We start from the raw sequence: 22655 nt of genomic DNA on the forward strand, positions 1-22655 counted from the left end.
TGAATGTCAAAAGCCGAAGAAAGATACTTTACAGTTTGTTTCAACATTATACAATCAAGTACTGACCCAGATTTCATTTTACATGGTGTTCAGAAGTGCAGCAGGTCCACCGCACTTTTAAAACTGTCAATACAATTAATTGCTGATTCATGTGGCATCCTGTAGGCCAGGGATCCCCAAACTTTGCAACTTTAAGACTTGTGGACTTGTGGGAGTTAAAGTCCACAAGTCTTAAGGTTGCCAAAATTGAAGACTTCTGCTATAGGCCATCAGATTTATTTTCTATTAAATCTTGCTCCAATTTAGCTAAATTGTCTCCCCAGCATGGTCTCGCTCTGCTTGCTGTGATTAAAGTTGTTGGTTATTTGTTATTTTCTTTGCATCACTTTTCTCTATTCTCCAGCCTTTGATCTGCTTAGAAGATTGTGAAGAAAATCAATGGTACTAGGAGTTTTAAATAGCCAATAACTTTCAATTATTCATAAAATATAATTTAATAGAAATTTGACAAAAAGTAAACAACAAAAATATTTATGCTGTATATATTTCAGGAAATGCACATATTTTACTTTTAAAATCCCAAATAATATGTGTTGATTTTAGATAATTACATTAGCCTAAATAATGTATGTGTATTGAGTTTAGATAGCTGTATTAATTGATTACCTCAGATATTTCTAATTGTATCTCTCTTTGAATAAAATAGAAACAATTTAAATATAAAGCCGTAACAAATTATTTAGACCTTAAAGCTACTTATTTTTAACTAGCTTCTTTGGTATTTTGCATTGGCAGTTCTGTGTTAGCAAAAACTTCAGAAGAGAAGGATTTAGGGGTAGTGATTTCTGACAGTCTCAAAATGGGTGAGCAGTGTGGTTGGGCAGTAGGAAAAGCTAGTAGGATGCTAGGCTGCATAGCTAGAGGTATAACAAGCAGGAAGAGGGAGATTGTGATCCCCTTATATAGAGCGCTGTTGAGACCACATTTGGAATACTGTGTTCAGTTCTGGAGACCTCACCTACAAAAAGATATTGACAAAATTGAACGGGTCCAAAGACGGGCTACAAGAATGGTGGAAGGTCTTAAGCATAAAACGTATCAGGAAAGACTTCATGAACTCAATCTGTATAGTCTGGAGGACAGAAGGAAAAGTGGGGACATGATTGAAACATTTAAATATGTTAAAGGGTTAAATAAGGTTCCGGAGGGAAGTGTTTTTAATAGGAAAGTGAACACAAGAACAAGGGGACACAATCTGAAGTTAGTTGGGGGAAAGATCAAAAGCAAGGTGAGAAAATATTATTTCACTGAAAGAGTAGTAGATCCTTGGAACAAACTTCCAGCAGACGTGGTTGGTAAATCCACAGTAACTGAATTTAAACATGCCTGGGATAAACATATATCCATTGTAAGATAAAATACAGGAAATAGTATAAGGGCAGACTAGATGGACCATGAGGTCTTTTTCTGCCCTCAGTCTCCTATGTTTCTATTTTTCAGAAGAATTTACCTAACTGAAACTATCCCATTTCTCAAATTCCATTCTTGCATTTATAGTATGATGTTTAACATGGAATATTATCAGTTCATATCATATCGTTACCTACAGCTTTATCAATGGGTTCTTTATAGGTTCTGCAACACCATTGCAGCCACAGATGGTGGTATATGCTTGTTACATGCCTCTTTATGTACCTGAAAAAAAGATCTTCGTATTAGAGAAAATGGTAAGAATTTATATACTTTTCTTGTTATGAATAAATTAACACAATCTGTTATTCTATTATTATGTTAATATTAGTAAGATGTTACCTTGCTTCAGGTTTAAATCTTAGCACAAATTTTTACTTGTTCCACAGAATATTCTATAGAACATAAACTCGGTAATTTGGTATCTAACTAAGTCTTATAACAGACTCAATATTAAAATGTTTCCGGTGAATATATATTTGTATTTTGTATATAACCCAGCTGCTTTTATCATATTGTAGGCTAACTCTTCTGAAAAATTACGACAGTATGGTCTTTCCCACATCTACAGCCATCCTGCACTGATAACTCGAACAAGGTCAGGTCCCTTAGTGGCCTCACCAAAACCACCACCTATACCTCGGTGGAAACTTATACGCCAGAAAAAGGAAACAATTGTGACAGATGAACCCCAAGGTTTGTCATTTCAGCCTTTTGAGTTTTATTTCGAATTAAGAAAAAAACCATATAAATAATATTTGGGGGGTTTTTTTCTCATGTTTCACAAAGATTTCCTTTTGAGAATCAAAATGGTTGTTTGTAAAAATGAAAAATGAATTTTGATTGCTGCTTTAGGGATTTAAAACTGATTTAAAACCATTCTATATATTTCATTTAATGTTCGCCAAAGCCAGATCAATTGTCCTGAGCTAAAAAAAGAAATTTAACATATGATGCCTGATCCCCCCACCATATGTATTGGGCCCTCTGTTATTTGGGGTAGAGCCATGATTGCCATGGAGGCCATGAACTCCTGAGTTACTCTGGATTCAATGTCAAAAGTAGCGGGTTAATATCTACAAGAGACATCAGCCTTAGGCGTTCTAGCAGCTACCTAACCATGGAGTCCATCAGCTCAAAAAGGGATGATGCAAAGTTGCAAGGAGGACAGTATCCTCAGTTCTGTTTCCACGAGCTCTACTTCAGTCAGAGGATCTCACATCTATCTATCCACGGAGTAGATTTGTGATAGCGAACCTATGGCACGCGTGCCACAGGTGGCATGCGTAGCCATATCTGCCAATATGGGAGCCATTGCTGTAGATCAACTCCAGCTGGCACTTGCACTGTGGGCAGTTGGTTTCCGGCTGGCCATGCCCCCTCCTCCCAGGAGTTTCCATGTGGCCCATTTTAAGGTAAGTAAAGTGCTTGTGCAGAGGGCGAGAGAGCGAGAGAGAAAGAGAGCAAGAGAAAGAAAGAGAGAAAGAGAGAAAGAAAGCAAGAGAGAGAAAGAGAGAGAAAGAGAGAGAAAGAAAGCAAGAGAGAGAAAGAGCGAGAGAGAGAGAAAGAAAGAGAAAGAAAGCAAGAGAAAGAGCGTGCGAGAGAAAGAGAGCAAGAGAAAGAAAGAGAGAGAAAGAGAAAGAGAGAGCAAGAGAGAGAGCAAGAAAGCAAGAGAGAGAAAGAGCGAGAGAGAAAGAGAGCAAGAGAAAGAAAGAGAGAAAGAGAGAAAGAGAGAGAAAGAAAGCAAGAGAGAGAAAGAGCGAGAGAGAAAGAGAGCAAGAGAAAGAAAGAGAGAAAGAGAGAGAAAGAAAGCAAGAGAGAGAAAGAGCGAGAGAGAGAGAAAGAGAGAGAAAGAAAGCAAGAGAGAGAAAGAGCGAGAGAGAGAGAAAGAAAGAGAAAGAAAGCAAGAGAAAGAAAGAGAGAGCAAGAGAAAGAGAGAGCAAGAGAGAGAGCAAGAGAGAGAGAGAAAGCAAGAGAGAGAAAGAGTGTGTGTGAGAGAAAGAGACCAAGAGAGAAAGAGAACAAGAGAAAGAAAGAGAGAGAGAAAGAGAGAGAGAGCAAGAGAGAGAAAGAAAGCAAGAGAGAGAAAGAGAGAGAGAAAGAGAGAGAAAGAAAGCAAGAGAGAGAAAGAGCGAGAGAGAGAGAAAGAAAGAGAAAGAAAGCAAGAGAAAGAGCGTGAGAAAGAGAGAAAGAGAAAGAAAGAGAGAGAAAGAGAAAGAGAGAGCAAGAGAGAGAGCAAGAGAGAGAAAGAAAGCAAGAGAGAGAAAGAAAGCAAGAGAGAGAAAGAAAGCAAGAGAGAGAAAGAGCAAGAGAGAAAGAGAGAAAGAGAAAGAAAGAGAGAAAGAAAGCAAGAGAGAGAAAGAGCGAGAGAGAAAGAGAGCAAGAGAAAGAAAGAGAGAAAGAGAGAGAAAGAAAGCAAGAGAGAGAAAGAGCAAGAGAGAGAGCAAGAGAGAGAAAGAAAGCAAGAGAGAGAAAGAGCGAGAGAGAGAGAAAGAAAGAGAAAGAAAGCAAGAGAAAGAAAGAGAGAGCAAGAGAAAGAGAGAGCAAGAGAGAGAGCAAGAGAGAGAGCAAGAGAGAGAGAGAAAGCAAGAGAGAGAAAGAGTGTGTGTGAGAGAAAGAGACCAAGAGAGAAAGAGAACAAGAGAAAGAAAGAGAGAGAGAAAGAGAGAGAGCAAGAGAGAGAAAGAAAGCAAGAGAGAGAGAGAAAGAGAGGGAGTGAAGGAGAGAGAGAGAAAGACAGAGGGAGGTAGGGAGGGAGAGAGAAAGAGAGCAAAAAGAGGAAGGAAGAGAAAGAAAGGGATGGAGAGAGAAAGAAAGGAAGGAAGGGAGAGAAAGAGGGAGGGAGAAAGAAATAGAGTGAAGGGAGGAAGAGAGAGAGGGAATTTTTTTGTCCAAACTTTTTTTAGCCGCCCCCCCCCCTCAATGTGCCCCAGTAAATGTAAAAAATGTGCCGCGGCTCAAAAAAGGTTGAAAATCACTGCTCTAAAGCCCTCAATAATTTGTGCAGGACATCTAGGTTTCACTTATGCACTCTAATTCAATGCCATCTTCTATAATCAAATTGTGGATGAGGGCAGATTTTGTGCACACCAGTCTGGCATTCAGAAGCAGCAATTGGAGGCTGGGGACAGTAGGGATCCATTGACCTGGCCCTAGGGCGGAACCCTGAGGTCAAGATAAATAATGACAGAATGATTATATCATTAGATATAAGTAACATGTCTGTCCCTGTAAAATGCAGCTCAAGAGAAAATATTATTTTTGTGTTTGCGTTTTTCTGATCCCTTCATATAGCAGGCTGTGGAGCAGAAAGGGAATTGGAAAGAAAACATTAACCAATCAATAACCTTGAGTTTGTTTCTACAGGCTTGGAAGAGGTTGGGCAACCAATGTGACAATTAAATTACTAAAAAAGAAATCCCTACTGCAGTTCTTTTAATTCACATTGCCATTCTTACTCCACGCTCTGCAACAGAGGATAAAATATGTTGAAGATTAGAAAATTGTTCACAGGAACAGTACTGATATAATGCATAAGCATTCAAAAATGAGAAGCATTTGGCTTTGCATGATTGCTCCCATAGGTGTGATTTGAATAGTAAATATATTTCATGTGTGTATATTAGCTAATGCACAGAGCAAGAAAAATTAATGGACCTCAAATAATAATAAATGTATTACAATAAAGGCTTTGATGGGAAAAATCTAATTATGGGATTTCTGCAAATATTCTAATTTGCCTACATTGTCCTTGAAAACAGTTTAAAAATTGCATTTAGTTCTGAACAGAATTGCTGCATTGCTAATTGGAATCAGTCATGACAGATGGTATTCAGTTAGTTGCTCCTGTTAATGGAATGGGTTTCCTAAAATGAGTGGACAGGTGAATAAATCCCTTCCCTGCCTGAAGTTTTCTTTCCACCATCAAAAATGAATTTTGAGGATGGGATGATTCTATACAGATTAGCCTGTTCAAGTGGTGCTGTAAGAAAGCTTCAACCATTATAAGCAGGCTTACCAACTTTTGCTTGAATCTGTAAATTTTATGCAGAATAGGTTTGTCTTTATGTAGCAATTTTCCTCTTGAATCTGTAAATTTGCACAACCTGTTCTAACTTCACTAGTCCCATAATATATAGGTAGTCCTCAGCTCACAACATTTTGCTTAGTGATCATTTGAAGGATTATCCAATCAAATGAAGTTTAAAGATAACAGTTATATAGTAAATATCTACAGTAAAGAGTCTTGAAATTGCCTCTCAAAAGACTAAACCTGAAGAATAGATTTAACATAGAAACATAGAAGACTGACGGCAGAAAAAGACCTCATGATCCATCTAGTCTGCCCTTATACTATTTCCTGTATTTTATCTTAGGATGGATATATGTTTATCCCAGGCATGTTTAAATTCAGTTACTATGGATTTACCAACCACGTCTGCTGGAAGTTTGTTCCAAGGATCTACTACTCTTTCAGTAAAATATGATTACAATATGTTACAATCTTTTGCAGTAGGCTAATATATGCTGTACTTGTATTGAATTTTAAAAAGCTACTGTATTTCTTATGCATATAAGTTAGAGTATGCAGATTTATGAAAATCTGTATTGTAGTTTGGTGAATATATTTTTATTCCTTAACTAAAATAGGAATGGCTGCCCTATTATAAATGTATTGACCTTTCAGAAAACAAGTTTAAGTCTGTTGTCTTTCTATAAGATGCTTATTTCTTGCATTTCACTGGTTGTTGTTTCTTTTCAGAAATTATAATTAAAAAACCCGAACAATTTATTGAGCTTGCTAGTCCTTTTCTGAACTTCAGAGTTCCTGCTATACCTATACCAAAAGACACGTAAGTAAATCAATCAGTGAGCTTCAGTCTCAGTATTGTGTAGTGGCAAGAAATATAATTAAAATTATTTAATTATAGTACACCACTGAGAAGCATGGGAATGATCCACACAAATGAAAAGGGTCTGTTTCAGGGTAATTTTACTCTTTTAAAAATGAAACATTATTGTAAAAGTTAAATTTCAAAAATCTTATGTAGATTTTTTGTAAAATTTTCTAAATTTCCAAAATATTGAAATGCTTTCGAACTAATGTTATGTTTCAGTATTATTTCAGTATAGCAACATAATGCTGTTATATGTCAGCATATTGTCCCTAGTAATCTGGATTCTCATTTTACCAACCTTGGAAGGATGGAAGGCTGAGTCAACCTTGAACCTATCAGGATTGAACTCAAGGCTGTGGGAAGAGTTAGCCTGCTATACTGCATTCTAATAACTGTGCCACCAAGGCTCCTCGTCTTACAAATGTATTTTTCAATAATATGCTGTTGGCTGGAAAAAATGGAAATTATCTGCAGGCTTTAGTAATCCAAGTCAAGGAATACAGGGGAGACTAAGATTAAAAAAGAGTTTAATCTTAGGTACAACAACTAACCTTAGAATGATGTAAATATTGAAATGGTAGATGACTTCTGCCTTTTAGGAGCTACTGTCAACAGTAAAGAAACCATCTGTTAAGAAATATGCTACATACTAGCACTTGGTAGGATAGCACTGAAGTCCTTGGAACAGATAGTCAGATAGTAATAGCAGTAGCATTTAGACTTATATACCACTTCATAGTACTTTTACAGCCCTCTCTAAGCAGTTTACAGAATCAGCCTATTGCCCCCAACAATCTGAGTCCTCATTTTACCCACTTCGGAAGATGGAAGGCTGAGTCAACCTTGAGCCAGTGGTGAGATTTGAACTGCTAACTACAGCTAGAGTTAGCTGAAGTAAGCTGCAGTACTGCACTCTAACCATTGCACCGCCCCGGCTCTATGCTGTGAGATATATAGCAGCTTTCCCACAAAAATAAGACCCCATGTTATATTTTTTGAACCCTGAAATAAATGCTTGGCCTTATTCCAATGCACTCAAAGGGCTTATTATCAGGGCAGGGGATGTCTTATTTGGGGGGAAACAGGGTAGCAATAGAACCTAAACTTATATACCACTTTACAGTGTTCTACAAACCTCTCTAAGATGTTTAGAGTCAGAATATTGCCCCAACTTTAGATCAGCAGAGGTAATCTTTGATTTGCAACAGGTCATTTAGTGGTTCTTCATAGTTACAACAGCACTGAAAAAAGGACTTGTGACCATTTTTCACATTTACGAATATTGCAGCATTCCATGGTCATGTGATCAAAATTGCTTGGCAACTGACTCAATATTAATGATGCTGGGATCAGATGATAATCTTTTGCAACCTTCTAACAAGCAAAGTCACCAGATTCATGTAACAACCATTTTATTTACTTAACAACTTCAGTGCTTCACTTAACAACTGTGGCAAGAAAGGTCATAAAATAGAACATAATTCGCTTAACCACTGTCTCACTTAACATTACATGTTCTGGGCTCAATTGTGGTCATAAGTAGACTACTGCTTCTACTAATCAGGCAGTGGTTTTCCCTGTGATAACAGGATTCAAAGAATATTGATACTTTTAAATGTTGGTATTGAAAACTCTTGGGAAAGCCCTGGAAAGCCAAGAAAACAATTGGACCATAAAACAAATCAATCCAGAGTTCTCATTTGATCTATAAATAATCAACTTCAAATTATAATATTGTGCAAAGATCTATCTGTCAAGAGAACTCAAGAGTTGCTGGGAAATCTGAAAGGAAAGAAGAGGATGGTCACCAGCAAATGGATGGACTGTTATATATAAACTCTGAAAAACCGAAAGGGCCAGGTTGAGGACATACCATCCTCAAAAGGTCAATCTAGGTGATTGCCTAAAGTTGACAAATAATCAATTTTCAATAAGACATTTCCAAAAGAAAAAAATACACTATGACATATATCAAAACTTCTCTTGGATTGACATTATGTTAGAGTTTGAGAGATATTTCTTGAAGAACAATAAAACATTATTTTTGTAGTTGATTGTATTCAGGATGTTTTAACAGTTGAAGGACTTAATATCATGTGCTACACTATTTTGTTATACCTAATAGCAGTGCTTCTCAATCCCCCCCAGCGCCCCCCCCCAGAAGAAGTTAACATTTCACGTGCCCCCTCCCCCCTCAACACTCTACCGAGATGATTATTTGCAATATTTGGCACATTTTCACTGAAATAACCTAAGTGGCTTATCAGTGTGATTGGGGTGTAATGTGTTTAAGTGACTTTTAATTTATTTGGCTTCATGCTGTCCGCTGTCGACATTTTTAGACACAGTCAACATAATGGTCTTTCCTTGCATCCCACCATAGTTACAGTGAAGCCAAGCGCTACATACGCTTTGTCAGATTTCCTCATCTTAGCTTTCCGGAGACTTACGTTTGTCTCATTATCTCCCTCTTTCTCCTCCTTTCTTTTTATCCTTGTTAAATATATTTCCATAGTGTCTCTTAAGGGTTTGTTATCTGCACTTCATATCTCCTGCTGTGCTATTGTTCAGTGCAAAAAAACCCTACTCCTTGCAGCAAAAAAAGCACGTTCCACGTTCCACAAGCACTGCCTTATAGCAATAGCATTTAGACTTATATACCACTTTACAGTGCTTTACAGCCCTCTCTCTGAGTGGGTTTACAGAGAGTAAGCATATTGCCCCCAACAATCTGGGTCTCATTTTACCGACCTTGGAAGGATGGAAGGCTAGTCAACCTTGAGCCTATTGAGATTCGATCTGCCAAACTGCTGGCAGGCAATGATCAGCAGAAGTAGTTTGCAGTACTGCACTCTAACCACTGCAGCAGCATGGACCAGATAATATATACTGTAAATAGAAATATCACTTCAAATCTTCCTTGTTTATAGACCTGGAATCAAAACCATTTGGTCTTGCCAGATGTATAGCAGTTCATATTAACTAGTTGGTTTAACACAAGGAACTAAAGGAAGGAGGGGAGGGAATTAACAAGTATAGAGTTACTGCAACAGAAGAAATTTGGGTGTTTGTGTGAAGACTAGAATTTGACAGCAATTTCAAGGGGAAAATAGATGAGTACATAAATATTTATTTATTTCATTTATTTTCCAAGCCAGCAATTCACTAGAAAAATCAAGGTTTCAGCATATCTGGAAATGGTGAGAGAGATATTTAGTCCATGTATCAAAATTAAGGAGATAAAAATATTCAAAACAAGAAGATGAGGATTTAGCTTGCTTTTATTTTTAAGAGAAATTTTTATTTGTACCTCTTTTAGCCACTTTCCACCGTCCACTTTTAAAAAGGGATCACTTCCAGCATCCAGCCTTCCTTGTGTAACTGAAAGTGATGAAAGCGCATTTGACAGTTCTGGAGATACGAATATCAGTTTAGAAGAAAACTCTCAGGTTAAATGTTTTTAATTTTATTTGATAAGTATTTATTTCTGCATCCATCCCATTTCTGTAGTTGCCCAGCTCAACCAAGTGACTCTGGGTGGCTTACAATTCTAACATTCTAAATAATAAAAACATCCACAAAATAAATAACTTAAAAGGTGCAATCATGATGATTAATCAACGATTAATTTATAATCAATTAGTTAAGCCAACTAGCAGAGCCTTTAATAGATTTAGAGCCCCAAGCATGAGCAAACCAGGAGCATTTCACCCCTGTTTATATTTAACTAATGCAGCTGCGAGAGCAATCATGGGCTTCCCCAGGTATGCCCATGTTACACCAACACTCTGCAGTCTGCATTGGTTGCCGATCAGTTTCCGGTCACAATTCAAAGTGTTGGTTATGACCTATAAAGCCCTTCGTGGCATCGTACCAGAATATCTCTGGGACAGCCTTCTGCCGCACGAATTCCAGCGACCAGTTAGGTCCCACAGAGTAGGCCTTCTCCTGATCCCGTCGACTAAACAATGTCATTTGGCGGGACCCAGGAGAAGAGCCTTCTCTGTGGCGGCCCCGACCCTCTGGAACCAGCTCCCCCCAGAGATTAGAACTGCCCCCACCCTCCTTGCCTTTCGTAAACTTTTTAAAACCTGTCAGGCATGGGGGAACTGAGACATCTCCCCCGGGCCTCTACAGTTTATACATGGTATGTTTGTGTGTATGTTTGCTTTTAATAATGGGCTTTTTAGTGTTTTTAAAATTATTAGATTTGTTTTTACATTGTCTTTAATATTGCTGTGAGCCACCCCGAGTCTGCGGAGAGGAGCGGCATACAAATCAAATCAAATCAAATCAAATCAAATCAATCAATCAATAAATAAATAAATAAATAAATAAATAAATAAATAGTCTTAGCACTCTGAATACTACATTTGTCTTAGCACTCAGAATATTACTACAAAACAGTGGTTTGTATTGTTTTATTCTTTATATTGTGCCTCCTGGTACAAAGCTGAATCTGGAGTATTTATGTGTAATGTATATGTAAACATATAGTTAAGATTAAGTTTCATCTTATTAGCACAGATGCAGCCTCTTACTGTTATCAGTTATTGGTTTAAAACATGTTTCAATCAGAACTGAAAAGCTTCTTGGATGAGAAATGAAGCATTTTCAAAGAAAAAAATAAGTAGGTTCAATTGCCTTTTGAAAAAGCACATTTCAGACAATTAGAATTGGAATTATTCACAAGTAAATATGTATAGTGCACAGGATTACACTTTGAACTTTTTGAATAATGTTACACGATTATTTATATTGATATAATAAAGTTACTTTAAATGTGGGGTTTTTACTCTACAGGAATCTGGTGTAGTTCCACCACACACTGTTGATGGATCCACTAAAGGTAAACATTGTGTTGGGATATAGTCTCTTAGTTTAAATATTTTAACAACCCATAATTTTACATCCATTTTATTTATCGTAGTCTCAACTCTAAATAGTTAATTAAAAATGGGGGAAACCAAAATTTTTGCAACGTTTGCACAGAAAAGCAGTGCTGCTGATGGAAAAAGGATCCTTTTGATGAAACTCATTGTTATCCATTTATCAGCAAATTGGGACCTTTGGAGCAAATGTAGGCATGAGAAAAAGGACATAAGATATGCTCTATTGTATGATTGGAAGTCTTGTATCAGAATGTTAGGTGTCACCTGCTAATATTAAAAGCATAAAAGCACTGGACAGACTTCCAAAAGGTTTCAAGTACACATTTGAGAACAGAATTGCCATTTCCTACTATTATATAAAGTTTTTCTTAAGTGTCACAACATAGCCATCAACCAGTTCCCCAGTCCGGATTTTACCTCTGCTGTAAGCACACTAGGTGATATTAAGCAAACCAGTCTTGGTTTCAGTCTGCCATTGGGCTGATATGCAATTAGATCACACTTGTGAAGTTTTTGAGCACTACTTAGATATTAGCGATAATTAATAATGATTATTATTAGTATTATTATTAAAAACAAAATTCATAAGTAGCCACTGGACAAAGGAGTCTATAGAAAGAAAGCAAGGGGAACAAGTGGTTCACATTGCTGCCCAGATTGCTCCCCTTTGTAACTGTGTGCAATTTGTTTAACCAATCCCTTTTAACAGGAGATGTTCCTGATGATTGGAGTATGGCCAGTGTTGTGCCTATCCACAAGAAAGGCAGGAGAGAAGAAGCTGGTAACTACAGGCCAGTTAGCTTGACATCAGTTATAATTAAAATGATGGAGACTCTACTCAAAAAGAGATAAATAAGCACCTAAAAACCAGTCTCAAAATGGGTGAACAGTGCAGTCAGGTGGTAGGGAAAGCAAGTAGAATGTTTGGCTGCATAGCTAGAGGTATAACAAGCAGGAAGGAGGAGATTGTGATCCCTCGGTATAGAGCGCTGGTGAGACCACATTTGGAATACTGTGTTCAGTTCTGGAGACCTCACCTACAAAAAGATATTGATAAAATTGAACAGGTCCAAAGATGGAGGAAGGTCTTAAGCATAAAACTCATCAGGAAAGACTTAATTAACTCAATCTGTATAGTCTGGAGGACAGAAGTGAAAGGGGGGACATGATCGAAACATTTAAATATGTTAAATGGTTAAATAAGGTTCAGGAGGGAAGTGTTTTAATAGGAAAGTGAGCACAAGAACAAGGGGGCACAATCTGAGGTTAGTTGGGGGAAAGATCAGAAGCCACGTAAGATAAAATATTATTTTACTGAAAGTAGTAGATGCTTGGAAGAAACTTCCAGCAAACATGGTTGCTAAATCCACAGTACCGTAACTGAATTTAAACATGCCTGGGATAAACATATATCCATTCTAAGATAAAATACAGGAAATAGTATAAGGACAGACTAGGTGGACCATGAGGTCTTTTTCTGCCATCAATCTTCTATGTTTTTATGTCACAATGCAAATCCAAAACATAGGACTAGCATAATCTCACAATGAACACATTGTCCTTTTGACATCTTCACGGCTTATTACATACTACTATTGACTACAGGAAGCCGAATGAGAAAGCTCCTTGAGTTTGAAAATTCACTATTGGATTAGTATATCTACATAGAATTGTTTGGTGCTCTTGAAATTAACTCAATACTTATGCATTCCCTTCTGGTTTTTTTGTTCCATTTTCTGTGCAATATATTTTTAAAAATGCAAGGCACACTTTAAAAGCTTGGATACATTAATTATTATTGATTATTAACAAACATTGAAATCTAGCTATTCCAGTAAATTTTGAGGGTGGATATGATATGAGCTTGTCCCCTCCTGCAATGAAAGTATCTTTTATAAACGTTCTATGGTTTTCTTGTACATGAAATGGATGTTATTGTAAATTAATTGCTTGTTTAATTTTGGTTTTGACTATTTTGCTTGCATATGTTAGACTACAGTATAAGCTGTTCAGATGGGAGAGGTCAACCAAATAAAGTAAAGTGGAATTCACAAACAAAAGAAAATAAGTGTATGAAATCGCAGAAATTCCATAATATTAAACCATTTCATCTGATCTCTAGAATTCTATGCTACATAAAAATTGCAATGAAAAAAATACCATATTATTTGAGAGAAAGGATGTTAGACAAACCACACGGACTACCAAATTTCAAATATCATTTTGATACAATGATATTTATATAACAGTTTCTTAATATTCCATTAATAAGATGCCTTAGAACAGTACTTCCCTGGGTATATTACCCAAAATTGAATAAAGCCCATTACCCCATCACAGCAGGGATATTTAAATAAGGACTCTGGTAAGCAGTAAAAAATGACTTTAATAATAAAGAAAAATGTTTGGGAAAGTTTTATTGAATATAAACAAGAAAAAAGATGGACATTCTATCAATATTAATTACAGTGTTGGATGTTAATATTACAAAATTAAATACAATATTGGAGATGAAATTAAAAAATGGAGGAACAATATATAATAAGACATTTGTTTTAGAATAAAGGTTTTGGTTTTAAGATAAATTGCTTCAGATTAAAATCTCCATTATATTTCCAGATAATGACATTGAGAACATTTTTAATACTCTGAATTGGATTATAACTCAACATGTATATAACTTCAGATATACTGAAAGTTTATTTATGTTGTCTTAGCTTTATTAAGATAGTAGACACATCAAAAGTTGCCCTATTTAGTTTTTCTAGTTTATCAGCAAAGCATCTTTTCTTTTTCAGAAAATAAGTTTAATTTGAGGGGGGGGTCTATATTTTTATTTTTTTTATTCATATAGGTGAGTCTACAGAAAAAGTAAGTAGCGAAGTAGCTCAGATGCCCGAATCAGCAGATCCTGCTCTCAGCAGTCAAGTAGTAAATAAATCTCTTGAAGAAATTGAACTTGAAAAGAACATTAATTCCAAAGAAATATGGATGGACTATGAAGATTTCTGTATTTGCTTTCAGTAAGAAGCAGTGAGATTTTTTTTTTTTAGTTCTAACCCTTTAGTTCTGAAAACATAATGTATTCTTGCATTGAAAACATTGTTTTAAATCTAGCAAATAAGTTGCATTTAGACCCAATCAAGAAGGCAAGCAGTTGCCAAGGTTACGTGCACAATCATTGGAGTCCTTTATGAAAGGGACATCATGCGAATTATACAGAAATTACTCTTTGTGTCAAGATCTCCCATTTCTAGGGTTCTGTATTCTCCATAATTTTACCAATTGATTTTAATTGAGAACCAGAACTACAGGATTCACTGCTGCATAAAACTATATCTACAGTCTTACATATAAAAGTTGTAAATAATTTCTGTCAATCAATAGGCTAGTAATATTTTTCAGTTTGGGCTCTACAAAATACTGGAAATGAATTTTTACTATTGCTACCCTGTTTTTCCCAAAATAAGACTTCCCCTGATAATAAGCCCAATTGGGCTTTTGAATGCATGGCAATAAGTCCAAGTGCTTATTTCAGAGTTCAAAAAAATATAAGACAGGGTCTTATTTTCGGGAAAATATGGTATTATTATTCTGTCTCCTCCTTCTTTAATTGAAAAGTTAAGAATATTTGTAATTTAATAAAGATTGACATCATTTGAGGGATTTTTATCAGTAGGATTCAAAAAAAATTACTATTGGATCTGTGGGCATGGCTTAGTGGCTGTGGTGTGACTTGGTGGGCGTGGCTTGGTGGACATGACAGGGAAGGACACTGTAAAATCCCCATTTCCTCTAATTTAGCTGGGACATGGGAGGCAGGGAATAGATGGGAGCAGGGCGGGGGTAGTCGGAGATGGTATTTACCAATTCTCCGAATTACTCAAAAATTCCGCTACCAGTTCTCCAGAATTGGTCAGAACCTACGGAATCCCATAAAAATCCCATCTCTGATTTTTATATGACCTATGCTAAAATAATCACATTCATATTTTTTTTAGGACTTTATATATTTTCCACAAACCAAGTACCTATGCCTATAACTATCAGAAGTCAGATTTTAGGGTAAGTTTATTGACAGTATAATTTATTTATATCTCAATATGTTTCAGTTTGTATTGATGAAACATATTTATCAAATAAAGTTTATTAAATATTTTATATACAATATATGTATATAAAAAACCCTTCAAACAGTGTTAACTCTTTCGGTTCTGTATCCCATACCATACTTTAAAATATAACAGAAATGCTCTCAATTGTTAGCTGCTACAACATTTGATGATAGAATTTAAACAGAAAGATATTTTCTCCTTGCAGATGGTAGATGATCGAGTCTTGTATTATATGTGTGTGGACAGCTTGAAGCCTACTGATATTCTAGTTAGCTTTTCTGCATTAGTACATTGGGGAGAAACTGGAGGTAAGATTAATACAAAGCACAAGAGCCAGATTAATATAGTTCTCTTCTCTGTTTGCAAAATGTTTTGCAGTACCTAATGAATGAAACTATTTATGCCTATTCCAGAATCCCAGGCATATTTTGAAAGGCATTGATTTTACTGTCTAGATCAGGGGTGTCACTTGATCTAGACAGTAGGCGGCCATATCAGGGTTGTGTTTGACCTTGGGGGCTGGGTAGGCATGGTGGACATGACATCACTTGCGTCAGGGGCGTCTCCCACATAGCCCTCCAAGCTCCATTTTCACTGGCAGAGGCACTAGGGGTCAGTCCTTTGCTGTTTCAAGGGTGGCCCCGAGGGCCAGATCTAAGCATCCCACGGGCCTGATCTGGGCCTCAGGTCTTGAGTTTGACACCCCTGATCTGGATGAAGCAAAAAGCATTTCGAAGAGAGTCCTACTGGCTTTCAGTTTCCTTTGGAGAAATTTAAAGTTGGCATGCAAGAATTTGTGACTAAATTCTCCTATGCCACAATATGCAGAGTAATCATTAAATATGTGTCAGTATGCAGACTATCTAAGTGGTGTGTGAATATAGGCAGCATGTGCACCAGGCAGGCAAATTGCCATGCATTCTATGATCACTTCAAAAATGAAATGATTAATTCATTTAGTTCTTACTGCAAGAAGATTCCTGTTCCTCACGTTAGAAATGTATCATATCATTTTTCTTTTCTTTGGTTTAATATCCACCTCTAACCTAAAATATTATTTTCTGTGAATAAAAAGGAGCTGTCATCTTGGCAATGCAAAGCTATTATATTCCTCAAGACTTCATCAGCAAACTTTTCTATCTCAAAAATTGGATTCTCTGTGTTAGCAAACTGCTCTAGGGAAGAAACATGATCCCCCTGGAAATACAACCAGAGGCATCATGTGTATATCTGCAAATTCTATCTGACGGTTTTATGGTTTCCATTCTGCAAACTGCTTACAATGTTTAGCTATGTTTTGCTTCTTTTCCCCATAATAGCTTGAATACATATTTCTAATTCCTGTATTCAAATCAGGCTAACTGACTTTGCCCAAACCAATGAATGTTTTCATGAGAGTATTTCCAATTTCTATAGTTCCTTGGTACATCTTTAGTTGTCTTATTTTTCTACCATATTTAAACCTTAGTTCGAAAATTTAAAAATTAAAATTAATATCCCATCTAGCAAAATAACTGAGCTGTAAATCAGATGTAAGTAGATGCTGAACAGAATGCACTCAACAAAATACACTTCAATAAAATGGACAAATTCAAGATGATGGCTATCCGTCATCATCAGAATGTTTAGGATTTTTGGTAATTTCAAGATAATTTACAACTTTTAATGAATTGTAATGTCAATATAATCACTGTCTATTGCAATCCCTTATCAACCTACTTAGGCATACTGTAATTGTACTGCATTCACACAGAAATGTATACAGAGTTGGCCTTCTCCGGGTCCCATCAACTAAGCAATGTCGTTTGGTGGGACCCAGGAGAAGAGCCTTCTCTGTGGCGGCCCCGACCCTCTGGAACCAGCTCCCCCCAGATATCAGAGTTGCCCCCACCCTCCTTGCCTTTCGCAAGCTCCTTAAAACCCACCTCTGTCGTCAGGCATGGGGGAATTGAAATTTCACTTCCCCCTAGGCTTATAGAATTTATACATGATATGCTTCTATGTATGAGTGGTTCTTTAAATTGGGGTTTTTTAGATTATTTTTAATATTAGATTTGTTTTCATTGTCTTTTCATTGTTGTTAGCCGCCCCGAGTCCCTCAGAGAGGGGCGGCATACAAATCTAATAAATAAATAAATAAAATAAATGCACATACACAGAGAGAGAGAGAGAGAGAGAGAAAGAATAACAAGACAGAGTTGAAAGGGACCTTGAAGGCAGTGATGGCATTCAAAATATTTTACTAACGGTTCTGTGGGCGTGCCTTGATGGGGATGGTATGACTTGGTGGGCATGGCAGAGGAAGGATACTGTATAATCTCCATTCCCTCCCCACACCAGAGGAAAGTTACTGCAAAATCCCCATTTCCTCCAGATCAGCTGCAACTTGGGAGGCAGAAAATAGGTGGGGAAGGGGACAGCCAGAGGAGATATTTACCAGTTCTCCTAACTACTCAAAATCTCCACTACCAGTTCTTTGAACTACTCAAAATTTTCACTGGTTCTCCAGAATCTGCTGAAACTTACCTCTGCTTAGAGATCTTCTAGTCCAACTCCCTATACAAGCAGGAGACCCTATGCCAGTGATGGCGAACCTTTTTTTCTTCGGGTGCCGAAAGAGCGTGGACACGCGCTATCATGCATGTGTGCCCACAACCACAATTCAATGCCTGGGGAGGGCGAAAACAGCTTCCCCCGCCCCTTGGAGGCCCTCTCGAGGCTGGAAATGACCTGTTTCCCAACTTCTGGTAGGCTCAGTAGGCTCGTGTTTCACCCTCTCCAGGCTCCAAAGGCTTCCCTGCAGCTGGGAGAGGGTAAAAACATTCTCCCCCATACCCCCCCGCAGAGGCTCTCTGAAAGCCAAAAACACTCTCCAAGAGCCTCTGTGCTGTTCTGCCGGGCTCTCTGGTAGACTCCTCCCAAAAATTCACAGGTACAAATTTCAGGCACACACACGTTTGAAAATTCAAAACAATGTTTTTTATAATGAAAATTCACTTAAACCAAGCCCTCTTTTGGTATAGAAAAGAGCACTCGTCTCCAAACAAACTGGTAATTTGTACAAGTCTCTTATCAATTCTGAGATACTTAGCTTGCAGCTGTGAGGCAATTCACAGTCCTTCTTCTTTCACAAAGTGAAACACACTTTGCTCTGGTTTAGTTTCAAAGCGGGGGGAAATCAGCACACAAAAGGTCAAAGTCAGCAAAGCAGGCACGAAACACAACGATCAGATAATCCTCCACAATGGCCAAACCCACAGGCTGCTATTTATAGCAGCCTCACTAATTACCACAGCCCCACCCAACCACAGGTGGCCTCATTTTCTTTTTTAATAATCTCTCAGTTGTTGTTGCTTATGCATCGCTCTCCTCATGTGTGGCTGTATTATTAACTCTTGTTCTGAATCCAAGGAGGAGCTAGATAATTGATCTCCTTCTGAGCTGTCTGCCACACTCTCCTCCTCCCTGTCACTCATGTCTTCTTGGTCAGAGGAGCCTTCATCATCAGATTCCACCGGGGGCAAAACAGGCCTGCAGCATGTGGATGTCTCCCCCACATCCACAATCCTTGGGGCAGGAGCTGGGCCAGAGCTAAACACAACATATGTGAGCCAAAAATCAGTTGGCTGGCACACACGCATATTGGAGCTGAGCTAAGGTAACAGCTTGTGTGCCAGCAGATAAGGCTCCGTATACCACCTCTGGCACCTGTGCCATAGGTTCGCCATCACTGCCCTATGCCATTCCAGACAAATATAATATCCAACACAGTAAAAATTTGTTTTCAAATGAGTTGTTTCTGGAATGTGCTGAAGGGCTGTATGAAGAAAAACTTTCAAGTGAAAGAGCACTCGCAAAAAGTAAATCTGCTCCCTTTTATGTGTCTGTGTCTAAGTTAAAATTTTTAACTGTGACTACATGGGATTTAATGTATCTAGGAAGTTTTGCATGGGAGAACCAAATTGGGTATGAATGACTGCAAGGTTATTTAAGGATCTTTCCCCCCTATAAAGCAAGTGTCTCTATGTCATTCAGTTGAAAATGGAAATTTCACTGAAACAGGAGGGGAAAGGGGCACAGAAATATTACTGGCATTTTCTTTATTTGAATTACACAGTATGTCAGCGTTCCAAATAGCATCCGAGAAATAAATCAGAGTCCAATGCTTTGCCTTCCTCAAAGCTCCAATTTATTAACATTAACAGTTGAAAGCAAGAAGAAATAGAGGAGAATATATTTGGTCTCGATCTTATTCTTTGTTATAGTACAATATATTTCTTTTAAGCTCGGTGGGATTTCTCAGTAATATATAAGATTATATTGGATTATCTTTTTTTAGCTGAAAACAGTTCTGAATTCATCGCATATCCTGGTATGATGCCTAAGTAAGTTCAAAGCACAAAAAATGATGAGCCTTTTTTTTACTGTAGCTTATTTGGTACAAAGATTGCTTGTTGGACTATGTAAATTAAATTTCCCTGATATTTAAGTACAACAATTTTTGTGCTGGGCTTGTTGTTGCTTTGTATTTATAAAAAGGGGTATGGCTATATCATATTTATAAATATATGTCCTGTTTTCTACTTTTCCAGCACTTGCACAGAAAGAAAACCAAGTTGTTCCCTTGGGGTTACTCATGGTTGAAAGTTTCTCATGGAAAAATTTATCCCCAGGACAATTAATCCTGAAGATCCACACATATGCTACTAAAGCTGCTGTAATAAGTCTTCCTGCTGGGTATGTGCTGGTTTCTTTACATGTCATTCATTAAAGAACAGAAACATTATTCTGAATCAGATCAAAGGTTCTCACTGTTTCCATAGTAGCCAGGTAGGTGACTATTGAATGGGAACCCACATCAAGCAGAACCTGGATGCAATAACATCCTGCTGTTGCTGTTTTCTGCAGGTGATATTGGAGGTATCAAAGCTCTGTTAACAGGAGATAATATACTGTATCATATAGCTGTTGTATATATATAGTGCACTAGAAGGCATCAATTTGTTATCTCTAAACATGATCTTATATTTCTTTACAGTGAACCATATGCATTTTGTATGTTTATGCAACCATTTGAAAACATGCCTTGAATATTGTTTGCTTTCCTTGTTCTCTGTTTTGGTTGTATAAGCTTTGACGGATTATTTAAACAGAAATCTTACAAGAATTACATGCTACCCTATTTTCAATCAATGTAAGAGCTTGAAAACCACAATTTAGCGAGAAAGGTAAAGAAGAAAGACGGTTTGTATTTTTTGATCCCTTTTTTTCCTTTCTTTTTTTTATCCTTGTCTTCTTTCAGTGCCAAATAGTGCTTAACCAGACAAGCACCTCTTTGGCAGCTTGTAAAGAGAGTGAGAAAATAGAAGGAAATAATATCTAAGTTTGTCTACAGGAATAAACAGAAAAGCTAAGAACAGTATAAATTCTGAGAGAAGCTTTGCTGGGACTTGCAGAGTTTATACAAGGTTTAACTTCTTGCTTGAAGAAGACCCAAAATACACTTATCCAAATGCAAGTTTATGTCCTCATTGGAAGAGAAAGTGTATGCGGTTGGGGAGAGATGCATCTGAGAAGATTAAAAAGTTCCCAGCAAGAAAGTTGACTTTCTCCAGGAGAAAGCAGAGAAAGTAAGGCTATACTAAACCAAACGGGTGGGGGGAGAACTCGTTAGCAGAGGCAAACATCTGATTCTGGAAGAATGTGACCAACTTAAGAAGCAACAAGATGAGAGACAATAAAACTGAGCAACTTCTTTTCAGCTACCTGAGCAACCAAGCTGGATACCATAAAACATTGTAGAAGACACTTGAGCTTCAATAGATTGAAGAAATCCAAAAGCTATCCTGAGAAAGAAGCAGCATACTGTAGCGTGATTGATTGATTCTCTAAGTGGAACTGAGGTGGCTGTGCACAAATCCAGTATGATATTTGTCTAGAGCCGTGTTGGCGAACCTATGGCACATGTGCCATAGGTGGCACATGGAGCCATATCAGAGAACATGTGAGGAATTGCCTTATGTCAGTTCCAGCACACATGCGTGTGTTGGCCATCTGGTTTTTGGTCTTCTTTTCAGCCATTTTCGCTCTCCCCGGGCTTAAGGAAGCCTCCTGAAACCAGCCTGAAAACAGCCCAACAGGTCAACTGGAAATTCATTTCTGAACTTCCTGTTGGCTGGTTTGGCTGTTTTTCACCGTCCCCAGAATACAGGGAAGCTTGCATGTGAAGGGCAGTGCACACATGTGGGAGGATTGTGTGCATGTGAAGGGGGAAGGTATGGATATGGACACGCATGCATGGTAGCGCGTGCAGACATCATTTTGTCATCCAACCAAAAAAGGTTCGCCATCACTGGTCTAGAGAAAACTGATAAGTATTTAAAGAAACCAAGTTTACCAAATATTACAGAAAAGCAGAGACAAATTACGAATGGATCTGTCCCAATAAGGGAAGTTTCTAAAGCTATAAAAAGGATTAAATTGTGGCTAGAGTAGATGATTATCTGAACCGTATTATAAAAGTAGGATGAATCTTTGTTACCTTTATAAAGAATTATGAACTCTATCTTACAGGCAGAAAACATGCCAGAGAGTTTGAAAGAAGCCAATATAGTATTAATATATAAAGAAGGACAAAATTTGGTTTTAACAAGAAGTCAATATCGTTATGGAATCAGGGCTACAAAGTTGTTCACAATTATTCTTGCTGGTACAACTAAAATAATTTTGCAACCATTTATTCATGAGGATCAGTATAAGTTTTTACTTAAAAGACAGTTAAAGAAGAATGTTAGCAAAATGTTGGATATTTTGGAACAACATAATGGAAAATAATCCACATTGGTTTTCTTAAATGCAGAAAAGATCTTTGACAATTTGAAATGGGCTTTTTTGCTGAAGGTTCCAGAAGATATAAATTTTAGCAAAAACTTTATAAAATGGGCACGATCCATTTGTATTTCACAGAAAGCAGAAATAATTATTAAGGAAGATCTATAAAACCCTGTGAGATTTTTTTTTTAAAGGACAAGAAAGGAATGCCCAGTCACTTATTTTGGTTCTTAAATTACTGAATAGAAATATAAGACAAGATGTTAAAATTGTAGGAATAAAGTTTTTTTTTTAATGTATATGTTAAGGACTTTTGCCAATAACAAAGAATTTGGTGCATTAAGCAGGTTTCAGAATGTTGTTGTTAGCAAAATATATGAAAATGTACAATTAAACAGAATTGAAGAATAAAATGGTTACTAAGATTGAAAAGAGGGTAAAATATAATA

General features: G+C 37.2%; 1 protein-coding gene across 4 annotated transcripts in view; it reads left to right on the forward strand.

Moving 5' to 3' along the window:
• The window catches only part of ADGB (androglobin), a 98439-nt gene that overhangs the window by 27660 nt on the left and 48124 nt on the right, over nt 1-22655 (forward strand). For 3 of the 4 annotated variants that reach the window (XM_070733677.1, XM_070733674.1, XM_070733675.1), the window contains exons 10-18: nt 1633-1727; nt 1992-2166; nt 6233-6323; nt 9688-9817; nt 11172-11217; nt 14115-14283; nt 15262-15325; nt 15581-15683; nt 19968-20112. In XM_070733677.1, the coding sequence (XP_070589778.1) occupies nt 1633-1727; nt 1992-2166; nt 6233-6323; nt 9688-9817; nt 11172-11217; nt 14115-14283; nt 15262-15325; nt 15581-15683; nt 19968-20112 (1018 nt within the window). The remainder of the gene's footprint in view (nt 1-1632; nt 1728-1991; nt 2167-6232; nt 6324-9687; nt 9818-11171; nt 11218-14114; nt 14284-15261; nt 15326-15580; nt 15684-19967; nt 20113-22655) is intronic. The other variant, XM_070733676.1, reaches the window with a different exon arrangement.

Source organism: Erythrolamprus reginae, chromosome 1 (genome assembly GCF_031021105.1).
Source record: "Erythrolamprus reginae isolate rEryReg1 chromosome 1, rEryReg1.hap1, whole genome shotgun sequence".
NCBI lineage: Eukaryota > Metazoa > Chordata > Lepidosauria > Squamata > Dipsadidae > Erythrolamprus > Erythrolamprus reginae.